This window comes from Lipotes vexillifer, unplaced genomic scaffold (genome assembly GCF_000442215.2).
Source record: "Lipotes vexillifer unplaced genomic scaffold, Lipotes_vexillifer_v1.1 scaffold1187, whole genome shotgun sequence".
Lineage (NCBI taxonomy): Eukaryota > Metazoa > Chordata > Mammalia > Artiodactyla > Lipotidae > Lipotes > Lipotes vexillifer.
This window is the reverse complement of record NW_006776226.1, coordinates 366,071-388,178: the sequence shown is the minus strand read 5'-3', so window position 1 is coordinate 388,178 and position 22,108 is coordinate 366,071. Positions and strand designations below refer to the sequence as shown.

Sequence of the window (22,108 nt, the reverse complement as noted above, 5' to 3'; positions counted from 1 at the left end):
TTGGCTCTGACACTACTGTGTATAACACCAGCTTTGTCAAAAACCTAACACAAAAAAAATTCCTTGGTTTAAGTCTTCCAAGGAATATTCTGCCCTCATGTACTCATTTTCTATTAGGATAGCTGTAGACAGATATATGCCTAGGTGACTAGTAATCTATGGCAGATTTCAGCCACTTCTCTAAGATGACCTTCGAGATTTTCCGAACACAGCTGGATTCATGATTTCAGGCTTCTTTCAGACTGATGTTCCCTCCACATCACTGTACTGATTTTACGAAGTGATCTGTAAGTTTTTTCCCATGACACTTGGACAGTTTAGGTCTTGATCAAAAAAGTGGGTAGAAGCTGAGAGTCTGAATATCTGCAATCTTAAGAGTGTTAGAGGATAGGCCACCCTCATCAAAATTAGGATGTACATGGAATTTGTTTTTCGCACACAAAGCTCTGCTTTTACTCCATGTCCCTCTCGGTATCTCTCCCTCTATACCTTATTCAGGTATGAAATGTCTTTAATGTTCTTTCTTCCTTCTATCTTTATTAAAACATTTTCTTTAAGACAGTATCCTACCTGTATCTATAATCTAGTACACAGAAATAAATCATTTATTAGCTACCAGTTTTTAATAATTGTAATTTATTTTTCATTATAAAAATATAAGCTGAAAAGATTTTAAAAAATAAAAGTTATTTTAAAATCCTACAGTCTAGAAATAACTAAGTTATTCTAAAGCCTTCCAGTCTTTTTAAATGCCTGAACATTGACTTGCACCTTTTTTAATATAATTATCAGCATTCTATGCATACAGATCTCTGTCCTATTTTTTAACTTAATATTCTAGCAAGACCTTAAATTTTCTCAGTACCCACTTGTTTATAATTAGGGAAATTATTAAACATTAATCTGGAAAACTGCTTAAAGAAGAATATGCTCAGGCACTCGGAGATTCTAAGTTAGTATGAAACAAATATTGAAGTTTGAGCAACATCTGAGGCTCTACTACTACAAGTTCCTTAGACTATCACAACTTTACTGATTTCTTTACCCACCCTGGAGGAAGCAACTAGTTGTACCAACTACTCATTTCTCAGTTTGTTTTGTTCTTGTTTTTTTTGGCGGTGCTCGAGCCTCTCACTGTCGTGGCCTCCCCCGTTGCGGAGCACAGGCTCCAGATGCACGGGCTCAGCGGCCATGGCTCACGGGCCCAGCCGCTCCGCGGCATGTGGGATCCTCCCGGACCAGGGCACGCCCCGCGTCCCCTGCATCGGCAGGCGGACTCTCAACCACTGCGCCACCAGGGAAGCCCTATCAGTATTCTTAACTAGCTCTGCTCTAAAAATCCACAAGTCTGGATGAATCCCATTATCTACCCTCTCTACTTCTGCATCCACATCAGAGACCATCCCCGTCATGCAATTCGTTACCACTACAAATTTATAATTTTCTTTAATTATCTCTAAAATCACTAATGAGCTCCTAACTGGTAAATCTAATTGATGTTTTCAGTCTTAATCGATGGTCAACCCTGCAGCATTTATACTGTTCTGCTTAAAACTCACTTCTTTGTGCTTAAAACTTGTTTTTCCCATAAATTCCACAACCACTTCTCTCTTCTGACACTTCCAATGTCCCACGGGCCTTTCTCAGTGTCATTCACGGGCTCCTCTTTATTTACCTATTCCTTCAACAGCTTCAGCACAGTCTTTCTCTCCATGATCTCTTTCTGATCATTGATGTGATATCCAGTACCTGCATTTTGAGACATATCCACCTGAAAATTACACAGATATCTCAAATTTAACAGATCTAAAACTGACCTTATCATCCTCTCCTTAGGGATGGGGGCAGGGCCTCACTCATCCAGTAAGCCTTCTCTCAGTTACAGGCATCACCAACTGGAGTCATCCTCTATATCTCTTTCTCCCTATTCCCTACATCCAATAGGTCAAAATGTTTGAACTAACACACAAGATCAGATGGTCACATTGGATGCCCATGAAACAGATCAGAGTATCAAGTGTCACCAACAATTTAAAGAAGAGAGGCACAGATGAAACCAGAAGTGGTCTGGGACATCCCACATGACTCCTTAGTTCCTTCCTTCCCACACAGGACATTCACTCTCTGGCCGAGAATGATCAATGAGGGATTCAAGGGAAGTTTTATGGGGTTCCCCACACAGACAAAGACATATAAGTTATAAAACTTCTACATGTTATATATCCAGAGAAATGAATAGCTCATATGGTATCCTCCAAGGGTCCATGCCTTATAGATTCTGTACTTATTTACTGTAAGTCATCCTTTAACCAGGGTCATTTGGAAAAGACGTTCACTAATTAAGATCTCTTCTTCCTATAAACAGCATTCATCTATTTACTTGGAGAGCCAGTTGACAAGGAGAATAGACCAAGTCACTTGCCTTCTTTTCTTTCTCACAAGGTATCCTCCTGTGAAGGGAATAAATGAATCATCGGTCAGCTGCCAGATGCTTTAATTCCTTCTTCCCAAAGTTCAATTGACTATACCACCTACATAGCACCAGAATATATCCCTTACTTCCTATCTCTACTGGAGCACATCAGCTCATCTCTGGCCTAAACCTTTCCCATAACTACCCACTAACCAAGTAACTTCAGTTTCCCCAAGTACATGTCTCACTCTGCTGCCATAGATGCTTCCTGAAAATGTACATTTAACCATATCCTTTTCTGGTTCAAAATCCTTTGGCCAATATAAAATGTACTTCATCAGCTTTCCCCCGCTTACATTTCCAGATTTTCTCCCCCAACACGTTCCCTGATATGCAGCCAGACCAACCTATTCTCTAACACTCCATGCCTAGCAAAGCCCCCAAGCTCTCACATGGATGCCCACGTGCAGCCAATACTTTGCAATGACATCTTTTCTTGAATGCCTTCCCTGAACCCCCACATTCAGTTCAGGCAATAATCACATCCTCTGTATTGCCACTGTTCTTTGTAAATAATAAGTAAAATAGTTCACTTTAGAAAACCTTGACTTTGAATAAGATGTTGTGCCGAGTTTTTTATTTGCATCATACAATTTAATCCTCAGAGCACCCTCTTAAATATGTACTGTTATTCGGATAATTTACCAAAGAGGAAACCATGGCTTGGATACAATGCATGATTTACCCAGAGTCACACAGTTATTAACGAAAAAGGTTAGGATATGAATGTAGCCCTGTTTTACTCCAGAGCCCTCCTCCTTAAACTCAGTCATAATATGTCTCTACTCACCCATTACACATCTTCCCTAATTAAATCAACAAACATTTGTTAAATGACAATTTGGTGCCAGGCACAGTGTGAGGCTTCACTGAGTAAGGCATGGAGAGTAAATCTAATTTAAAAAGTCACCCTCTCTAATTAAAGAAATCACCAGTTTTAATTTCACTTAAAAAACCAAACTAGTATAACCCACCCCTTACTACAATCAAGAATTAGAGTGTCAGACACAGTGTGAGATTTCATTCCATAAGGAAGGGAGAGTAGATCTAATGTGAAATTATATCCTTAACTTGATTAGAAAAAAAATCTGCATCAGGTTTAGCAGTGAATTTCTCTGGGGATTTAAAGTTACCTAGAAATTGCTGTCATTCATGGGCTTTTGTGGGATCATTTATTACATTGCACAGGCATTACTGTTGCCTGTACTTTTTTTACATCTGCCTTATACCTTGCACTTGAGTGACTTAAACTCACATTCCCTTGCCAGACAAAAGATATTCATCTGGCACACAGCTGGGGTAGAACCCTCAGCTTGTATCTTACCTGTGACAGAAAATGAGACAGCATCTTAACCAGCTTCTTCCTCATAGTTTACCTCAAAGCAATTTATATGTTGTTACTATTGGTTCAATTTATATATGATAATTCAACTGAGGCGCTAAAAACACCTGACATGTATCATCTCATCCATGCTCACATCATCCTTAAGATGAGAGATGGGGAAATAATCTCAAAGTATTTAAGTGATTTTCGTGAAATCAATAAGTAGAAAGTGACAGAAGCAAAAGGTTAGCCAAGATCCTCCGGTTTTCTCTAATCTTTGCCAGAATCCATATACACTTTAGCATTACTACAACTATAGATGTCTAACAATTTAGCAGATTTTCATTTATCCTAGACTCTAACAGGTAATTTTTTTATTATCCCGGCTGAGATCCTACTTCCTATATTGTTCCTCATTGATACCTTGCACTGAAATGATGTCCCTAAAATTATTCGTCTTATTTCTACTATACACACATTAGTACATAAAAGAATTCCCATAAAGTGATTTATACAATGATGTCTTTGTAGAAATGAGATGTGTATGACTATGAATATATTTGCAGGCATTTTAATAAAAATTATTGTCTTTCTGAGATGTTCTTCTTGAAGTTAATTGAGGCACATGGAGTGCAGAATACAGTGTGTGGGCCTGCTGTTTACTAGCAGGAAGAGGCTAGATAGCTGAAAACCAAATTTCCTGATTCCACTGAGATGGGCTTCTGGATGTAACCCGTGTTGCATGAATCAGTTGTCCTCCTACAGACTTTCATTCAGAATTCAGAGGAGGCAGGGAGCATGATGGTTTTGCAGGGGAAGTCATCTGTGGCTATGCTGGCCGATTCTTATTCTGAGTCCCCTGTTTGTGACAAAGGCAGCAGCCCCATCAGGGGCCAGTTCTCCAGAGTGCTTGAACATCCTCCTTCCTAGGGTCTATTTCTTCATTCCTTCCTATGATTCTATGAGATATGTACATCCTTAATAAATCCCTTTCAGCTTAAACTAACTAGAGTTTGTTTGCTTTTATGCAGCTAATGAATATAACTTAGACTAGAGAATGTGGCTCTTGCTGTGATAACAAACCTAAAGTAGGGCACTGGTTTAATGTAGCAGGGAAGCAGGCCAGTGGTTGGCCACAGGATAAGGATGTTATAGATGAAAACACAGACAACAATTATTAGGTGACAGTGGCCATATGGTCAAATTATGATATGCCAACTACCTTAGAAGGTAGACATATGCCAACTAAAGCTATAGCGTGAGGTAAAATGCTAGGAAATTTCAAAATATTAGCGTGTAGTGTTGGTTTCCTGCCTCTTTCAGCATCATCTTATAAGAAAGACCCACCTAGAAAACCTTCCAGAAGAGACAGAAAAGAGCACAGCTCCTCGAAAGGAGGCACTCTTTTCTCCCTTTCCCTGTAAGAGGAGTTGAAGGAGAGTCCTACAATTTGGAAATGTATGAAGTTGACAAATCCAGCTATTTCTATACCACAAACCAAGGCTGTTAAAAGTTGTAGCTGCATAATACCAAGTAACTAACCTACCAAGGACTTAATGGGCTGTGTCAAAAGAGCACATAGTCTCTCCCTGGTCAAAGACCGAAGAGTTTGAGCATCCTAGATAATACATGCAATTGACTGAAATGCTGAAACCTATAAAAATATCCATGATTCCACAACTACACTTGAGAGAGACAGTGACATTGAGAAAAGCAGCAGCAGCAGAGGGGAGGAAGAGGAGAACAAAGGTGATGACTGCCATAACAGGGAAGCAGGAAGGAAAGCACCGGAATACCAAACAATAGCAGCAACTTACCGAGTACCATTGGAAGTTACAAGGGAACCAACTCCTTACTGTCAAAACGGCAAGAAATAAGATTTATGCATTTGTCCTGTCTTTCCTCAATGAACTATATTTTAAGTAACTCATGAGAGAAAGTTCTTCATTACAAAACTCTACATAACAAATGTGAAAGAAATGATAAAATTGGAAAATCATGATTTTGCAACCCGTAATGTAATATCTGCATCAGGCAATGGTCATCGATGATAAAGCTATTAGGTAAACATTTGATGGGAACTTATAATGAAGAAATAGGACTGAGACCACTCACCTCTACTATTTAATTATTATAAAAATAGTCTTGCCCTCCAAAACAGCAGCAACAGAATCTAATCAACGTTGACTTAATGTTCACTTACAGAAAACAGAAGAACAAAGGAACAATTTAAATAACATCAGAAGAAAGAAAGCAGGTACAATCAGAACAACAGACCCTATTTCTGTAAACAAATTGATGCCACTACATGTAAAGAGATATAGACAAGGATAGAAAATTAGAATGAGAAACAGGCAGAGGAGGAACTATCCTACACTAAGAGAGAAGGCACATAAAAATAAAATAAACAATGAGTTAAAAAAGAAACAACTATGAAATTTTTTTGAGACAATCTTGGAAATAGTATTATGGATCAGATATTATGTAAAGTATTATTTGCCTTGTTAGTTGATAATGGAGGGTGGTTATATAAGAAAATAGCCGTTTTAGATACTAAAATATGTAGGGGTGAAATAACATTTTGGGTTGGCTTTAAGATGCTTTAACAAAAAATTCCGAGATGAAGTGATATTTTGATTATTGTTGAATCTAGGAGATGAATACAGGGGAGGATTTTTTTTTAACAATTCTTTTTTTTCATTATGTTGAAAATTTTCATAATATAAAAAGTTGTGTTTAAAAGGCAACATCAACAACAAAATCTAACTACAAAATTGCAGCCTTAGCAGGAGGTACTCTTTCACACAAGGGTGCCTGCCCCACTGACAAAGCTGGCACCATCCACGTAGACCACCAATTTAAGAGAGGGGGAAGCGAGTGATTCACAGAGGCCACAAAATAAAGTCTTCAGGCCTAAAAATGACACTACACAAGATTTTTGTTGCTCTTAATTCACTCATGAAACTGACCAGAAGTGCAGTACAATTTTGAAGAAATTCTTTTGCCAAAGAAACTGCAAGACTAGCCATCCATAGCCTAGGCTATTTAACCCTAAAGCAACCCGCAAGGAAGGGAATTTTACTGAATGACAGAACCAAGTGCTGCCAGGTAGGTTTAACAAGGAATTTTTTCTGTTGCCAGTAAAGGGAGTCTCTGCTGCCTGCAAGGTGGGATTTGCTATAGACCTGTGGTGCTGTATGTTTCCTATTTTCCCATTTTTGGAACAAAATCTTTCACTGAAGTCATCCTACTCCTATTTGACACTGTTTATTGAATGCACTGAGGGCAAATAACTTACATATTAATATACTAACTCATAGGTGACCATTCCACAAGGAATCACATTCGGACCTCATACAGTGTACTGTACACCACCCTTAGGAGCTCTATTCTATGGTGTCTAGGAGTCATTCCTGGAAGCTCAGACCTTCCAAGTAATCTGTGAGCTATCGACATTATACTTAATAAGTGTTCTCCAGTCTAAATTATCTAGAATGGAGTCTGTCGTCTGCAACTAAGACCTCTGAAAAATTCAGGGAGTTTCAAAACCATTGCCTTTCAAGCTTTTCCCAGATTTGTTACAAGATAAAGAGTTTGAAAGGACTTTTGTACTTTGCTAGAGCTGCCATAACAAGTACCAGAAACTGGGTGGCTTAAACAACAAAAATGTATTACCTCACAGTTCTCACAGCTAGACGTCCAAGGTCAAGGTATTGGAAGGTTTGGTTCTCCCTGAGGGATATGAGAAAAAATCTGTTCCATGCTTCTCTCCTCACTTCTGTTGGTTTGCTGATAATCTTTAGCATTCCTTTTCTTGTAGATGCATCAGTATGATCTCCACCTTCATGCTCACGTGGTGTTCTCTTGGTGTGCATGTGCATCTACATCTCTAGGTCCAAAATTTCTCTTTATAAGGACACCAGTCATATCGGATTAGACGCACTCTCATGACCTCATTCTAAATTAATTACCTCTGTAAAGACCCTGTTTCCATATAAGGTCACATTCTGAAGTACTGGGGGTTAGGGCATCAAAATATCTTTGCGGGGGCACAATTTCAGTTCATAAAATATTGTGTACAGTTTAACAAAAATTACAGCCATTAGTCTTTAGACCCCGGTGTTTGTACTAAAACTGTGAAGTAAATCTTTTATCCTTTTTTTTAGTTTTACCGAATACTGGGTAAAACTGAGCTTCACAGTATGAATGCTAAGTACCAAATTATAATAATGATAAATATGGCTTGATAGTGTTAGCTATAAAACAGCTTGAAATAACTAAGTTTACTTTACAATCCAAACATGCTAACACAGAAAGCGAAAGCTGAAATATTTTAATGGTTCTTGCACGCCTTAGAAACACATCAGTCCAGCAGAGGAGATGTAAATGATTATACAAAGCTAGAGAAATTTCAATGCTGGACTTCCTAGCATATTTATTCATGGTTCCATTTCCCAGCAACATTAAGAATTGTTAACAAGTTCCAAATTTCTTGCTACAGAGCAAATATATATCTTTTTACCGCTGTCTGTGAAACATGCTAAATCAACCCATCACATGTCTGCTTCACTGAAATGAGAAGGAATACCTCATAACCACTTCAAATTCAAATTTAATCTCAATTATAGAATACCTGTCAAAGGTAACCAGCAGAAGTCTTCATTTTAATTTGACTTTAGGATTTCTTCATGGAGAATAGGCAACATCTATATAAGTAGTATAGCAAAATCTAGACTCCTGAATAGACTTCAAGAGATAAAATTTCTCAAAAAGGGAGTGAGGTATGATGTAGAAACCAGAAAAATTTTCATTTTCAATACTGAGTTTATATCCAAATAAGCAATTTCAACAAAAGGTCAAGATTAATAATAGTGTCACATTTTTCTAAAACAAACTGGTCATTATTCAACCACAATTCAGAGGGCAAAGGTTTTTAAATTGCCAGCAGTGGTCATGGAGTCATACTGATGCTCCCCCTAAACACACTCATGTGCGCACACACACACACACACACACTCATGCCTAGATTCCTGTGGTCAGAAGTTAGAGATATAACTAACTAACTTTGGCCATTGGTCTTTAGCCATGAGTAGGACCATTTCATTACTCAAAGGCTCACAAGTGGTGCTCTGCACATCTACAATATACAACCTATTGTATTGCTATACACCTAGACCCAGTAAATGAAATCTAGAGTTAAGCAATGTGCAAACTGCACATCTGTATGTCATGGTCCTGATCATGAAAGGCAGGAAATGTGTTTGCCATTGTTGACCACCACATCTTCATCACCTAACAGGCTGCTTTGTATATAATACTGATTATGAATGCATGAATAAATATAAATAAACTAAATAAGACATATGACTCAGTAGTTTAAAATTAATCTAATCTGGATTTCTCTTAGTTTGGTAGTCTTTATATTTCTGAATGTTTCTTTAAACATCATTAAATTCTTTTCTATTTTGGTTTATCACAGGATATTGAGTATAGTTCCCTGTGCTATACATTAGGACGTTGTTGTTTATCCATTCTAAATGTAATAGTTTGCATCTACCAATCCCACCCCTATTGCTTTTATTTAAAAACAATTTTTTAACATCTTTATGGGAGTATAATTGCTTTACACTGTTGTGTTAGTTTCTGCTGTATAATAAAGTGAATTAGCTATACATTAAATAAGATAGTACATGAAAAGGTTTCACCCTAAATAAATGTTTTGTTAACATCAATATACTCACACATTCTCTTTAAGAAATGACAATCTGACACACTAAAACAAGAACAATATCCTATTTTTATTCAGCACAGATTACTTGGAACATTCTACTCATGGAATTCCATGGAGGTAATATGAAAAAAAAAGATCAACTTCTACCATTTTCTACATGAAAAATGAAGCACAGGAAAGGAAACTTAGCACAAAATAAAACAAATATGCATACTAATGAAGGTTAAGATGATAGTCCGAAGACTTCTATTGCCAGCTCTTTCTTTTGTCTCCTAAAAGTCAGGATCAATGTTAGAAGATTCATTCCAAAAATCACCATATAGATTACACCAATAATTTGTAATCACCATGCTTGCTTCCTCCTGCCACTCACTATAAAGTTGCCACGGTAGCAACTTTTCCTTGACAAAACCAGAAGTCACTTTAGAATTATATGAATGAGTCCTTACCCTCTACCTGCAGAGAGATGCAGCCTTTGCCAACCAGAAGAAAGAGGTCAAAATATTGGAGAATTATCTCTGAATGGCTGCCAGCATCTCCCTTAGATATCTATGCCTTCTTCAAATATCTGGACTTTTAGCAACTAAAAAACATACTCAAAATGTGTAGAGTAGTTTCAATAGGAGCTGATTGAGTTGAAAGCTAACACAGTTTTCCTAAAATTGTGGAGATAAGTATTTAATCCAAAACCTAGCCTGAAATTTTTTGGCCAAATGCCCAAACTCTAAGCAATGTTTGAGTCCCTGGCCCTGTGACAATGTGTTCTCTTGCATAAAACTGCTGAAAATCAAAGCTAAAAGTCTTCAACAGAAATATAAATATAGAATGTGATTAAGAGGTGCTCTGCCTCAATACACCCCATCGTTTGAAACAATAACTGCTGAATACCAGTATTCCTGTTAATTGTGTCAAAATTGACCAGTGACCAGCGCTAGACCTGGAAGAATGCATTTTTTTCCCAGACAATGAAGAACAAACTAGAATAAACTTATTTTAATAATATGTTACAATTAATTTTATACTTAGTAGGTCAAGTTTTTTTAATTTCACTAAAGATAATGGGACCTTTTCAGAGCAAGTCTGAATAGGTATTGCTATCAATTTCCTCAAAAAAAAAAAAAAAAAAGAAATTTGGTACTATGAATTGATAATGTAGAGAAGTGGGAATATATAGATAGATATAATAAATTTCCCAAAAAAAAAAAAAAAAAAAGAAATTTGGTACTATGAATTGATAATGTAGAGAAGTGGGAATATATAGATAGATATATGTTTTGAGGATATTAAGTTAGTAAGTGACACTAACTAACATATATTGAGCAATTAATTTTTACCTGTCTGATAGTCTTCTAAGTGTTTTATATGGATTACTTCATTTAATCCTCATAATAAACCTACAAGATGAGTATTATTGTTTCTCTCACTTTTCCTTCAGGAGGGAAATTAAATTATTTTTCCAAGCTCTCAAAGCTAGAGCCAGAATTTTTCAAGGAATCTGACTAAAAAGTAGAAAATCATTCATAGTGTTCAAGCTTTTTGCTTGTTGGGAGTGGGGACCAAGAGATTCTGGTATTGTCTCTTTCTAAGCACAGTATTCTTCTCCCTAGTCTCCTTGTATCAGAAATTAGACATGTCTAATTATACAAGATGAAAGGAAATGGCAATATACTGTGGATTCCATCTATGCTCAAGGGTTTTGTTATTATAACTGGTGTAAGAAATGGAACTAGCATAACTGAATGGTGAAATCACCATTCTGGTGAGCTGGAAATCAACACTACGTATATATTTTTATTCTTCTGTTGTATTTAATTCATATTCCCCCATGTAAGTAGGATTTAATAAGAGAATGATTAAAATATGGTAGAAATTATATTCCATGTTTACACTGCAACTGCTGAACAAGCATTGAACTAAGTGAATGGTGAATGAAGCTATGTGCTGTTATTACGAGCAAAGTTGATTTGTTTTAATGAACTACCTTGACACAAAGTTAATAAGTAAAATTGATATTGTAATATGGATCATGAAACAGCAATACCTCTTAAGTGTATTTCAAGATACCTTTTAAAAACTAGGAGTAGAGATAACAAAATAGTTCACTGGATCCTCACATTTGCAAACACCTACCAGTACAGCCAGATACTTCCTGAACTTATGTTACACCACAGTAGGCCCTGAACATGTCTGGAGGCAGCAGTCACGACACATTCTAAGATGTTCTAAAAGGCAAGTGGTTTCAGGTAGGCTGCAGCTCAGAGCATTTGCCTGACATCTTTCATACATTAAAAAAAAAAAAAAGGTCAGCTAATTTTTGATGCCTTGTACCTTCTACTCTACCAGTCATTTAAGTATAAATAAATAAATAATTGTGTGTGTGTCTCTGTGTGTATTTTTACCATCCTAACAACTTCATTTATAACATTATTTGAAGCTGTCCCGTGTTTTAGTTAACATTTCAGTTATATTCATTCTTTATAGGTGCCTGTGCAACAGCCTCTCATGCCATTACTCTGTCTCTTGTTAATACACCAAATAACCCCTCTATAACATAATTCAATATTACATAAAGCTTACTGTGATCACCTTAAATGCAAGGTCTCTGTCATTCACATTGGCATGTCTTGTCCCAAGCTATAGCCTAGTAATTGCTCAATAGGTGCAATTTAAATTGAAGTGAAACTAAATCTCAACTCAATAACTACGTTGGTACAACCTGCAAGATCGCTGGTTCATTTGTTAATTTATACTTTCATTCAAAAAAGAAATATTTACTGAGTTCTTAATGTGGCAGTAGCCACTGCACTGGCGGATGAAAAGACAAAAGTGAGACTTGGTGCCGACTCTCAAGGAGAAAGTAGGCCAGTGTGGAAGGTCAATATGAAAAGAGATAATTATATGATCCAGCAATCCCACTTCTGGATATATATCCAAAGGAAATAAAAACAGGATGTCTAAAAGATATCTGTACTCCCATGTTTATTGCAGCATTATCCACAATAGCCAAGATATGGAAACAACCCAAGTGTCTGTCAGCAAATGAATGACTAAAGATGTGGTGTATATATACAATGGACTAATAGTCAGCCATAATAAAGAAGGAAGAAGATGGATGGGCCATGGGGCAGTATGCTGGTGAAAAAAAAAGTCAGACAGAGAAAGACAAATGCTGTATGATATCACTTATAAGTGGAATCTTAAAAAAAGCCCAACTCATAGAAACAGAGTAAAATGGTAGTTACCAGGGGGCTGAGGGGGGTGGAGGAAATGAGGAGATGTTGGTCAAAGGGTACAAACTTCCAGTTATCAGATGAATCAGTTCTGGGGATCTAACTCACCACATTGTGATTATAGCCAAAAATACTGTACTATATACTTGAAAGTTGCTAAGAGGGTAGATCTTAAATGTTCCCACCATAAAAAAAGAACCAGTAATTATGTGAGGAGATGGAAGTGTTAGCTAACACTATAGTGGTAATCAAATTGCAACATGCACGTGTATCAAATCAACATGTTAACTTACAAAATGTTATATGTCAATTACATCTCAATAAAGCTAGGAAAAAAATAGGACACAACAAGAAAAAAGAGAGAGATAGTTACATGCTTAGGAAATGCAATGAAGGCCCTATACCTAGTGTACTAGGAAGAGACAGCGAAGTGGGAAGCTAAATGCAGAAGGATTCTACAGCAAGAGGTCACTCAGTTACGACATGACTATGGTACCGGGGGTGCACTAAAAAACCAATGAGTTAAGAAATAAACTTGTAAACAGTATAAACTCAGTATAAAATACTCATATATTTTGCTTGTGAAAGTGCAAAATACAACTAACCTTACAGGATAATTAGGTTTCATGCTCCCTTGCAGAAACGAATGATGAGAAGTATACAGATGCTAGGCACAGGACACCTTAGATTCAAGTCAGCAGCTGGAGGTTCACCATTACCCTTAGAACTTATAGTTAACTTACCTATGGGAGTGACTTTGAAAACCTGTGAATAAAGTTATTCTCATATTTAGGTAAGTCTTTGCAAAACCTTTTAGAATCATCTCCATTAGAGAAGCTGCCAGCTTGTCTTGCAGGATTGTGGCTGCTAAGTGCTGACAATACCCTGAAGTTAATTCAAAAGAGGCGTTAAAAACGATAACTGTAATGAAACAGATTGAAGGGTTACCTGAAACACTACTTTCCAATTACTTCAAATGTATAGATATACTTCCACAATACTTTAAGCCTTCAAAAACACCAAAAGCCAATAATTCCAATACCCAGGAGATATTTGATACTTTTTTGGACCTAATTATAGCAAGTACATAATTTAAAGGCATTAACCAATAGTTAGGGCCAATAAGCTATACGTAATTAACAAAATTGATTTCAACCAAAATACCTTCTTCATTTTGTCACCTTCTAAGAACATACATAAAACGTGTTATATTACACAAGGTAAAATGAATTTTCTGCAGAAGACTACCTTAACGCTGTTTAAAATTGGTCAGTCTATCAAACCCACAGATACTACTTGTTCTCCCAAAAGAGTGGTAAACTGAGTCAAATGGTTTATTTTCTTTAATTTAAAAAATATCCATTAATGTGGTAGCCTTAATCGTTAAAAGTTAACCCTTTCATCAAGTAAAGACATAAAACATATACAATTGACTCTCGAACAATGCAGGGGCTAGGGGGTGCCCACCCCTGCTCAGTAGAAAATCTGCTTATAACTTTATAGTTGGTCCTTGTATTGGAGGTTCTGCATCCTCAGATTCAACCAACCTCAATATGTATTATTCGAAAAAAAGTCTGCTTACAGATAGACCCTCGCAGTTGTTCAAGGGTCAACTGCATTTACTGTATTCTTAAGGAAATTTAAAATAGATTAAGAAAAATTAGATTCATTCATATACAGCTCACACTACCCATTTTTGCTTAGAGAGCTAAGTTCTAGGTACTCAGTAGACATTGAAATATATTTGCAAAATTGATTGCATGAAACAGGGCTTACTTTTAAATATTCAAGAGTAAGGGCTTCGCAGTAAGGCAGAACTATTCTAGTTCCAGCTCAGCTGCATACCAGCTCTATGAACTAAGGATGTTAACTTAACCTCTCCAAATCATAGTTTCCTAACTGAAGTATTAGGGAACTAATGCCAAGCTAATGGAATGTTAAAAAATTAAAAGTAATGGCTATAAAACATTTATCACAAAACTAGGTACATAGTAAATGTTCTTTTTATTACACATACTGTACTTTGAAAAAATCAACTCTTTTCTAAGCTTACAGGGAAAATATTCAACACCAATATTTATTTATAATACTGTCTGTGGCAAAGGACATGTATTATACTTTTATCTAAGATGTCAATGAAAAAATTCAATGTTTTGTGGGAAATGTATAACTGCATTAAATGTATAAAGCAAAACAAAGTAAAGATGGCATATAAACCATCTACATAGTATCACCATAACTTTCAAAAAGTATGTCTGTCATCTTCACAGGCTTAGAACAAAGACTGGAAGGAAATGAGTCAAGATTTTATTAGCAGTTACTGGTGGCAATTTTTTAAAATTTTACTTCTCTTTTATAAAATTCCTAAAACTGCACATATTACTTCCATTATCAAAAAAGGGCTGCATTTGAATAAGTTGACAATCATTTTCACATTTTAAGCTAATTGACCCAATAACATAACAATAGAATAGATAATAATTGTTGCTAATTTCATACATATTATTTCTCTTTTTCCAAAGAGATTTTTTTCTTTTTAACTAAGGCACACAAACACACTCATTGTGAGTTCTTCTACTCTAAGCTACAAAAGAGAAAGAACTTGCCAAATAAGGCTTGTAGTGCCATTGTCTTTTTGCTTTATTATATGCTTAAGGATTGACCCACACAAAGCTGTAGAAAGGGTGGCAGAGAAAACTAAAGCCATAACACAATTTTAAAAGATCAAATCTAGAGACAGTACTATGCCAGACATAAAAGTTTAATGCCCTTAAACAGCAACCAATGCCATGGCATGGCTTCCAAACATTTTGCACTCCAAGGTTTTTGTCATTTTCTGTCTGCTTTATTACTGCAAATATTGTATTTGCATGAAATAAGAATCTTGGTGTTTTACAAAGTTATCTGTTCCCCGTCGATTCAAAAGTCATTCAGCCATGTGGTTGCAGAAGAAATTTTTCCATGATAATTATAAAAATGACTAGTAAGTCTCCAAGAAGAAAAGAACCAACTTTAAAAAAAAAATAAGAAGGAACAAAGTTATTTTCCATAAAACAGTGTTTGTTGATAAAAGTAGAAGTACTTTTGGACTAGAAAATAATATGTAATTTTAAAGGTACGCATCTAAATAGAATGACTTTTTAAAGACGTTTCTTAGAAAGCTTTTAATGCAACAGGCCTGCTAACAGGATTGAATAGCTGTTTGAATATTTTCAACTCAGTTAGCTTTCTTCAACCCAACACAGTGAAGAGTGTATATAAGAATCCATTAAGACAGATTAGAATTCACAGTCCAGTTCAGTAATAGCATTAGGTCCTATATCTGGCATTCTCATACATCACAACAAAAAAGGCTGTACCAAATTTAAGGAATATCAAATGCACCTAGAGAAATGTATACTTTCACACCACGTATTATTCAACCAACACAGAATGCAAAACTCAAAGCACTATAAGAGAAGAGCAGTGAATCAGTACTACCTTTCTGTAAACACACTGTTTATGAGAAATAAAGGATATATATAATGCTCATTTTAATTATGGGTAGTCTACATATCACATTCCAAGCAGATAGCTACTGTCTATGTAATACAATGCCAACACAAAATGCCTTTTTTCGTCTCTGAGATATTGCTAAAAAGAGCCACAATTACACTTAACAGACACCCCCCAAAAATCAGAAAACACAATAAATCACTGTTTTCCTTCAAGAAAGGACAATCCATCTTTAGTACTAGTAGAGTAACATGGAATTTAATAGTACTAGTATATGTTGCAGAGTCTAAAATCTTGATAAAACTATGAGTTATGGCTGATAATAGATCAAAGTGTCCATGTAGCCAAATGAAGCTGATATTAAATCTTTAATAGCCTGTATTAGAACCCAATGATGTGGATACAAGTACTTAAGGAGTTATGAATCTAGCTCAGTGTCTGTGAGAAAATACTGCCAAAGTTTCAACTCCTAATGGAGAATATTAAAACACTTCTTGGCCCTGAATCAGAAAAGGGTTCTGTTGGAGTTGATCCAAAATAACTAACTGGAGTGTGATTGGCAAACCTAGGTGGCTCGAACTTGGCCTGAAAAATCCAAGTTCCAGGGAAGAATTTGGTTATTAAATTGGTAGTTTCAAACTTCTGAAAGTTTATTATGCTATCATTTAATTGCAAAATAATTTTCTAATTAACTTTACAGGTAAATCAACTATACTTACTAAAAACAAAATTTAAATTTAATACTGACAAGAAAAAGTCTTTACTATAATTGTAACAGCTAACATTTTTTAAGCTTTTATTATAGGTCAAGCACTGGTCCAAGCACTTTACATGTATTCTCAAATTCTATAAAATTCTTACTATAATAATCTCCATTGCACAGGTGAGGAAACTAAAATAATTTAGTCAAGATCACGCATTTGGCAAATAGCAGTGTCTGGGATTACTGAACCATTTGCCACTCTCCTCTCATGTCTACAGAAACTCAGGGGTGAAGTTGGGTGCAGGGGCGGGGGAGTGAAGAGCTGAAATTGATGTTCAAGTGTATAAACCAATTCTACACTTTTTAGAGCAGCTTCAAACTACTAAGTTCACCTTTAAAAGGTGTTAAAATGACTGATACATGTTATACATTAAAAAAAAAACGTTTTGAAAGGACTGTGTCAAAGGAGAAATAAAAGATAATAAGGCCCTCTGCATCTGAAACGGTGGACAAACAAGTTCATCTAATGATTTTGTTTTTATGAATAACACTGGTAGTCTTTTAAAAATAGAGATTGCTAAACAAGATAACTACACTGAATAGTTAACATTATTACCTTCACTGAATAGGATGGAAATACAGTGAATTCACCAATTTAAATGGAATCCCATACAAAATAATTTGTGAAAATGTGCTGCAAGCTATACAAAACATAAAATAAATGTATATATAACAGTCTTCGAGATAAATTTTATATCACAAATAAAAAACGGCAACCACATTTGGTTGGTCAACTGGAATACCACTTCACAAGAACCATATTTAATCTGGAATTGTGTATTTTCCCCCACAGGATAATCAATGAAAAAGGCTTTGAGTTGCTTCCTTAGATTTCTGGGACTTTTATCAATGAATCTCAGGACTCATTTGTTATGTGAATACTCTGCAAGTCATTATTCATAATATAAATATTTTATTTTCTTTCACTTATTCCAGCTCCAGAAGTGAAATATCCTGAATTCTAAGCATCTCTCAAATCATCTTATGACTTAAATTGGCTGAGTTTCCAACTTCAGTTCACTATTTTATGAGCATTTTTCATAATTTAAAGACAACATGTCTTATTTCTTCATAATCAAAGTAACAGGCATTTTCAAGTCCGCAAGTTTCTAGGGGAAAAAGAAAGACCAAAACTGCGAAAGAATCTAAAATTCAAGAACCTTAACTGCAGAACACTTATGCTTACACCTTCTCTAACAAAAATCACTAACCACTAAAAATCACTAAAAGAAGTCAAAAGTTCATTTCCTCTCATCTTCTGAAATGCTTGGAAATATATCTATGTTGAAATGACATAAATGTTTAAGGTCTGAAGTGTCAATAAAGGTCCCTTCCTTTGGGTGGCTCTTCTGACTATTGATCTTTTTACTGTGTACCAAATAATACTTTCATATAATTAAGAATAAAAAATCTTATTAGATTTTTTATTGAAATATAATTGATTTACATTATTGTGTTAGTTTCAGGTACACAGAAAAGTGATTCAGTTATATTTTTTTTCAGATTATTTTCCATTACAGGTTATTACAAGATATTAAATATAGTTGCCTGTGCTGTACAGTAAATCCTTGTTGCTTATCTATTTTATGTATAGTTATTTGTATCTGTTAATCCCAAACTCCTAATTTATTCCTCCCACCTTTCCCCTTTGGTAACCATAACCTTTTTTTTCTATGTCTGTGAGTCTGTTTCTGTTTTGTATATAGATTCATTTGTATTATTTTTTAGATTCCACATATAAGTGATATAATATTTGTCTTTCTCTAAGAAAATTAGATTTTTATCTACCACTCCAATGGACACTTTCTTTGCTTCTCTGTTGAAATGGTTTTCTTAGGAAAACCAGCACTATTAAAAAAGACAATCTAACACTAAGTGTGCTGAGTTTTGTCACCCTTACCTCCAAGGTTACTAGAATACACAAACAATGAGCAACTTCCAATCAATCTCACGCCTGTGCAAAGAGAGGTCCTTTCCACTTCCCCAGTCAAAATAAAGTGCAAAAAATTGCCTGGATCCCAAACAGTTAGTGAATTACTTAATAAATAAATACAATTAAAGCTGGGCTTATACACAGGCTGTCAATGCTACTCTCCCTAACACTTCAGGCAAGTTTTCAATCTTCTTGTGTCTTGAGAAAGAAAAAACATTTGCCAAATGATGTTCCTGCTCCCATCCCAGATGGTTTTCCATTTGTCCACATAGCTCTCTAGTTGCGGCCCTCCTCACTTTATAAACGTCGCTGAGAATTGTCCCCGCCCCGGTTCCCCATCCCCCAAGCCCCAGTGCTAGTCGGTGGAGTTCTTGAACTTGACCCACAGAACCCGCCCCCCCACCGCCCCCGCCGAAGTGCACTACAAAAAGCATTGCGCCAGATGCTTTCCAATCCACACTCCCTCGTTCTCTCAGTTCAGAAAATCACTGCGTTTATTCCCCCTAGGAAAGTGGATTCAATCCCTCATTCGCACTGGAGGCGCCCAGAAAGGAAACACAATCACACACGCGCGCGCGCGCACACACACAGGCGCATACACACCACTTTCCTTCCTCATGTCCAACTCTGACAGCACTCAGACCACCAAAGCCCGTTCCCTCCACCCTTCTCTGTTCAAAACCCCGAACAGTTACAGAAGACAACTGGCGCGAGAGAAATCTGACGTTTCTACGGGTCAGTGGAAACCTCCTTCCCCCCTGGTCCTTGAGGGGCTTTGGAGGCACAATCGCCACTTCTCTTGTTGCCCCTTTCCGCAACCACCCATAATTGAATGCTCCAGCGCCGACCCGCACCAACCGGAGGTAAACCCGGCGTGCGCCGCAGTACCTTGATGCCAACCAGCCCTCTGGAGGGACACCACTGGAACCCACATAAGTTGACCCCCGTGAGTCCCACGGAGACAGAGAGAAGGAAGGGGACCTATGCGCCCAGCCTTGTGCCCCTGTCTTTTCCCGGCCCTCGACAGTAGAAGGTAGACTAGAGGCTCCAAGAGCTGGGCGGGGCGAGAGGGCAAGACCAATAAAGTTAAGAAAAAGGACTGCTTGGGAAATTGCGTGCTCCTGAGTTGCTGAAGAGAGGAGCCAAAAGGGAGATCGCAAGGCACGAAACCATAAATCGTGGCTGCCGCGATAGGGGAGGCACACAACGACACCAGACGCGCTGGAACCCGCCGGAGGTCGGCGAGGGGGCGGGGAGAACTGGGAAATTCGGAGACCGCGAACTTACGGTAGAAGATGTACTCCGTGTAGCTGCTCCAGATCTTGTCTTCGCGGTACTGGTTGACGAAGGCGGCGGTGCCCGAGGAGTTACACGCCACCATGTGGAAGCCGGCCTCAGACAGGCGATCGAACGCCTGCTCCAAGTAGGTGAACTTGAGGTAGAAGCGGGACGTGTACTTCTCGGGCGGCCGGTCAGGGTCGCGGCTCTCGTTGAGCGTGTCTCCGAACACCTCCTTGGCCAGCGCGATGCGTCCGCACACCATGATGCGCGCCACGCGCCGGAACTTGGCATCCGCCTGGTTGTCACGCACCGTGGTGTAGGAGCCTCTGTAGCCGAGCGTGAGGAAGCCGGAGCGCTTGTCCGGTGCGCCGCCACCCCCGTGCGCTCCGGGACCCGAGGGCGCTGCGGCCGCCGCCCCGCGCAGCAGCGCCTCGCTGCTGCCCTGCGAGACGTTGTCCTCCAGGTCGCTCTGGCAGCCCTCGTCGTTGAGCGAGTTCTGCTTGGTGACCTTGGGCGACAGCAGCTTGACCAGGTCGGTGAGCTGGAAGTACTCGGCCTCGCGCAGGAGCCGCTCCTTCTCGGGGAAGTGCTCCGGCAGCGCGAGCTGCTTGTCCCGCAGATAATCCAGCACGTACCTGAAGAGGAAGCCGTCCCGGTCGATGAAGAAGCGCGCCCGGCTGTCCCTGGGCAGCTCGCCCCGGCGTCGGGCGCCGCCCCGGGGGCTAGAGGGCGAGAACATACTGGCCAGAGTGCTATCCGGGACGCTGAGCAGCGTCGAGTGCTTGGTCACATAGACCTGGCCCCCTACGTTCAGCTCCACCACCTCGGGGAAGGGCGAGGGCGGGCAGGGCCCCGGGGCGGCGGCTGCCGACGCGCCGGGCGAGCTGGACGAGGAGACCATCTCGCTAATGGGCAGGATGGTGCCGCCGCCGCTGCCCGTGTCCTTCAAAGCCATGGTCCCCCCCCGCGGCCGCTGGCCAAGTGACCCTGGAGAGCAGCACTTTCTCCTTCCCGAAACCCGCGCCCTGCACCCCAGGTGGCGTGCCCCTGATGCGCCCTCGGGCCGGGCGGCACGTTTCTCCGGCCGAGGAGGCCCGGTTCAGGGCTCGGGGCAGCGGCGGCGGCGGCGGCGCCCGGGGTCCATCGGGGGAGCGATGTGCAGGAGAGGAGCTCTGCGGACGCCTCGGCGGCGGCGGCGGCGGCGGCGGCGGCGGCGGCGGCGGCGTCGGCGGCGGCGGCGGCGCGAGGAGGAGCGGCTGCTCCTTTGAGGGCGACGGCGGGGAAGTGTGAGAGACTTGCGAGAGGCTCTTAAGCTGCCGCTCGGCTCTCCGCGGGGAGGGCGGGAGGAGGGGCGGGAGCAAAGAAAACTCGCCGCCCCAGCAGCTTGCGAGCGCGCCGCGAGCCCCGAGCGCGGACTGTGGCGCAAACTACTCCTCTTAGCCGGGGAGGCGGCGCTGACGTCAAGCCCGGGACTGGGACCCGAGCCACAGCTGTCATTTAAAGAGATAGGTGCCAGCCTCCGGCGGCGGGGTTCCGATGCTAGGGGGAAGGACCGAGGGCCGAGCCTGGAGGTGATGCTACTTGACAGCGAGCGTGGAGATGGGAAGAAGAGGGCAGGGGACCGAAAACAAACGGGAAAAAGGACAGCATCTCTCCTTCATCCATTTCATTCCCCCCTTCCGTCCGTCCCTCCTTTCCTCCCTTGCCCTTGTTCGCCCAGTAAAACTATCTTTTTTTTTTTTTTAATCTTGCATTAAGGTGGGAAGTGGGGCAGCGGGTTGGGTTATAACAGAAATGCTAGGGTGCCAATCTGAAATTACTACAAATGTTGGCGTGAGGACTTTGATTGCCAAAAAAATACATGGGGGGGGTGAATCT

General features: G+C 39.2%; 1 protein-coding gene and 1 pseudogene across 1 annotated transcript in view; both read right to left on the bottom strand.

Moving 5' to 3' along the window:
• LOC103076419 (enhancer of rudimentary homolog pseudogene) overlaps positions 1-19,383 on the bottom strand; it is a 45,252-nt pseudogene extending 25,869 nt beyond the window's left edge.
• Positions 1-21,516, bottom strand: part of KCTD8 (potassium channel tetramerization domain containing 8) — a 262,965-nt gene extending 241,449 nt beyond the window's left edge. The window contains exons 1-2 of the mRNA XM_007450300.1: positions 21,464-21,516; positions 20,237-21,412 (exon numbers count right to left, since the gene is read on the bottom strand). Of these exons, the coding sequence (XP_007450362.1) occupies positions 20,237-21,185 (949 nt within the window). The 5' untranslated portion in view covers positions 21,186-21,412; positions 21,464-21,516. The remainder of the gene's footprint in view (positions 1-20,236; positions 21,413-21,463) is intronic.
• Positions 21,517-22,108: the final 592 nt, after the last annotated feature.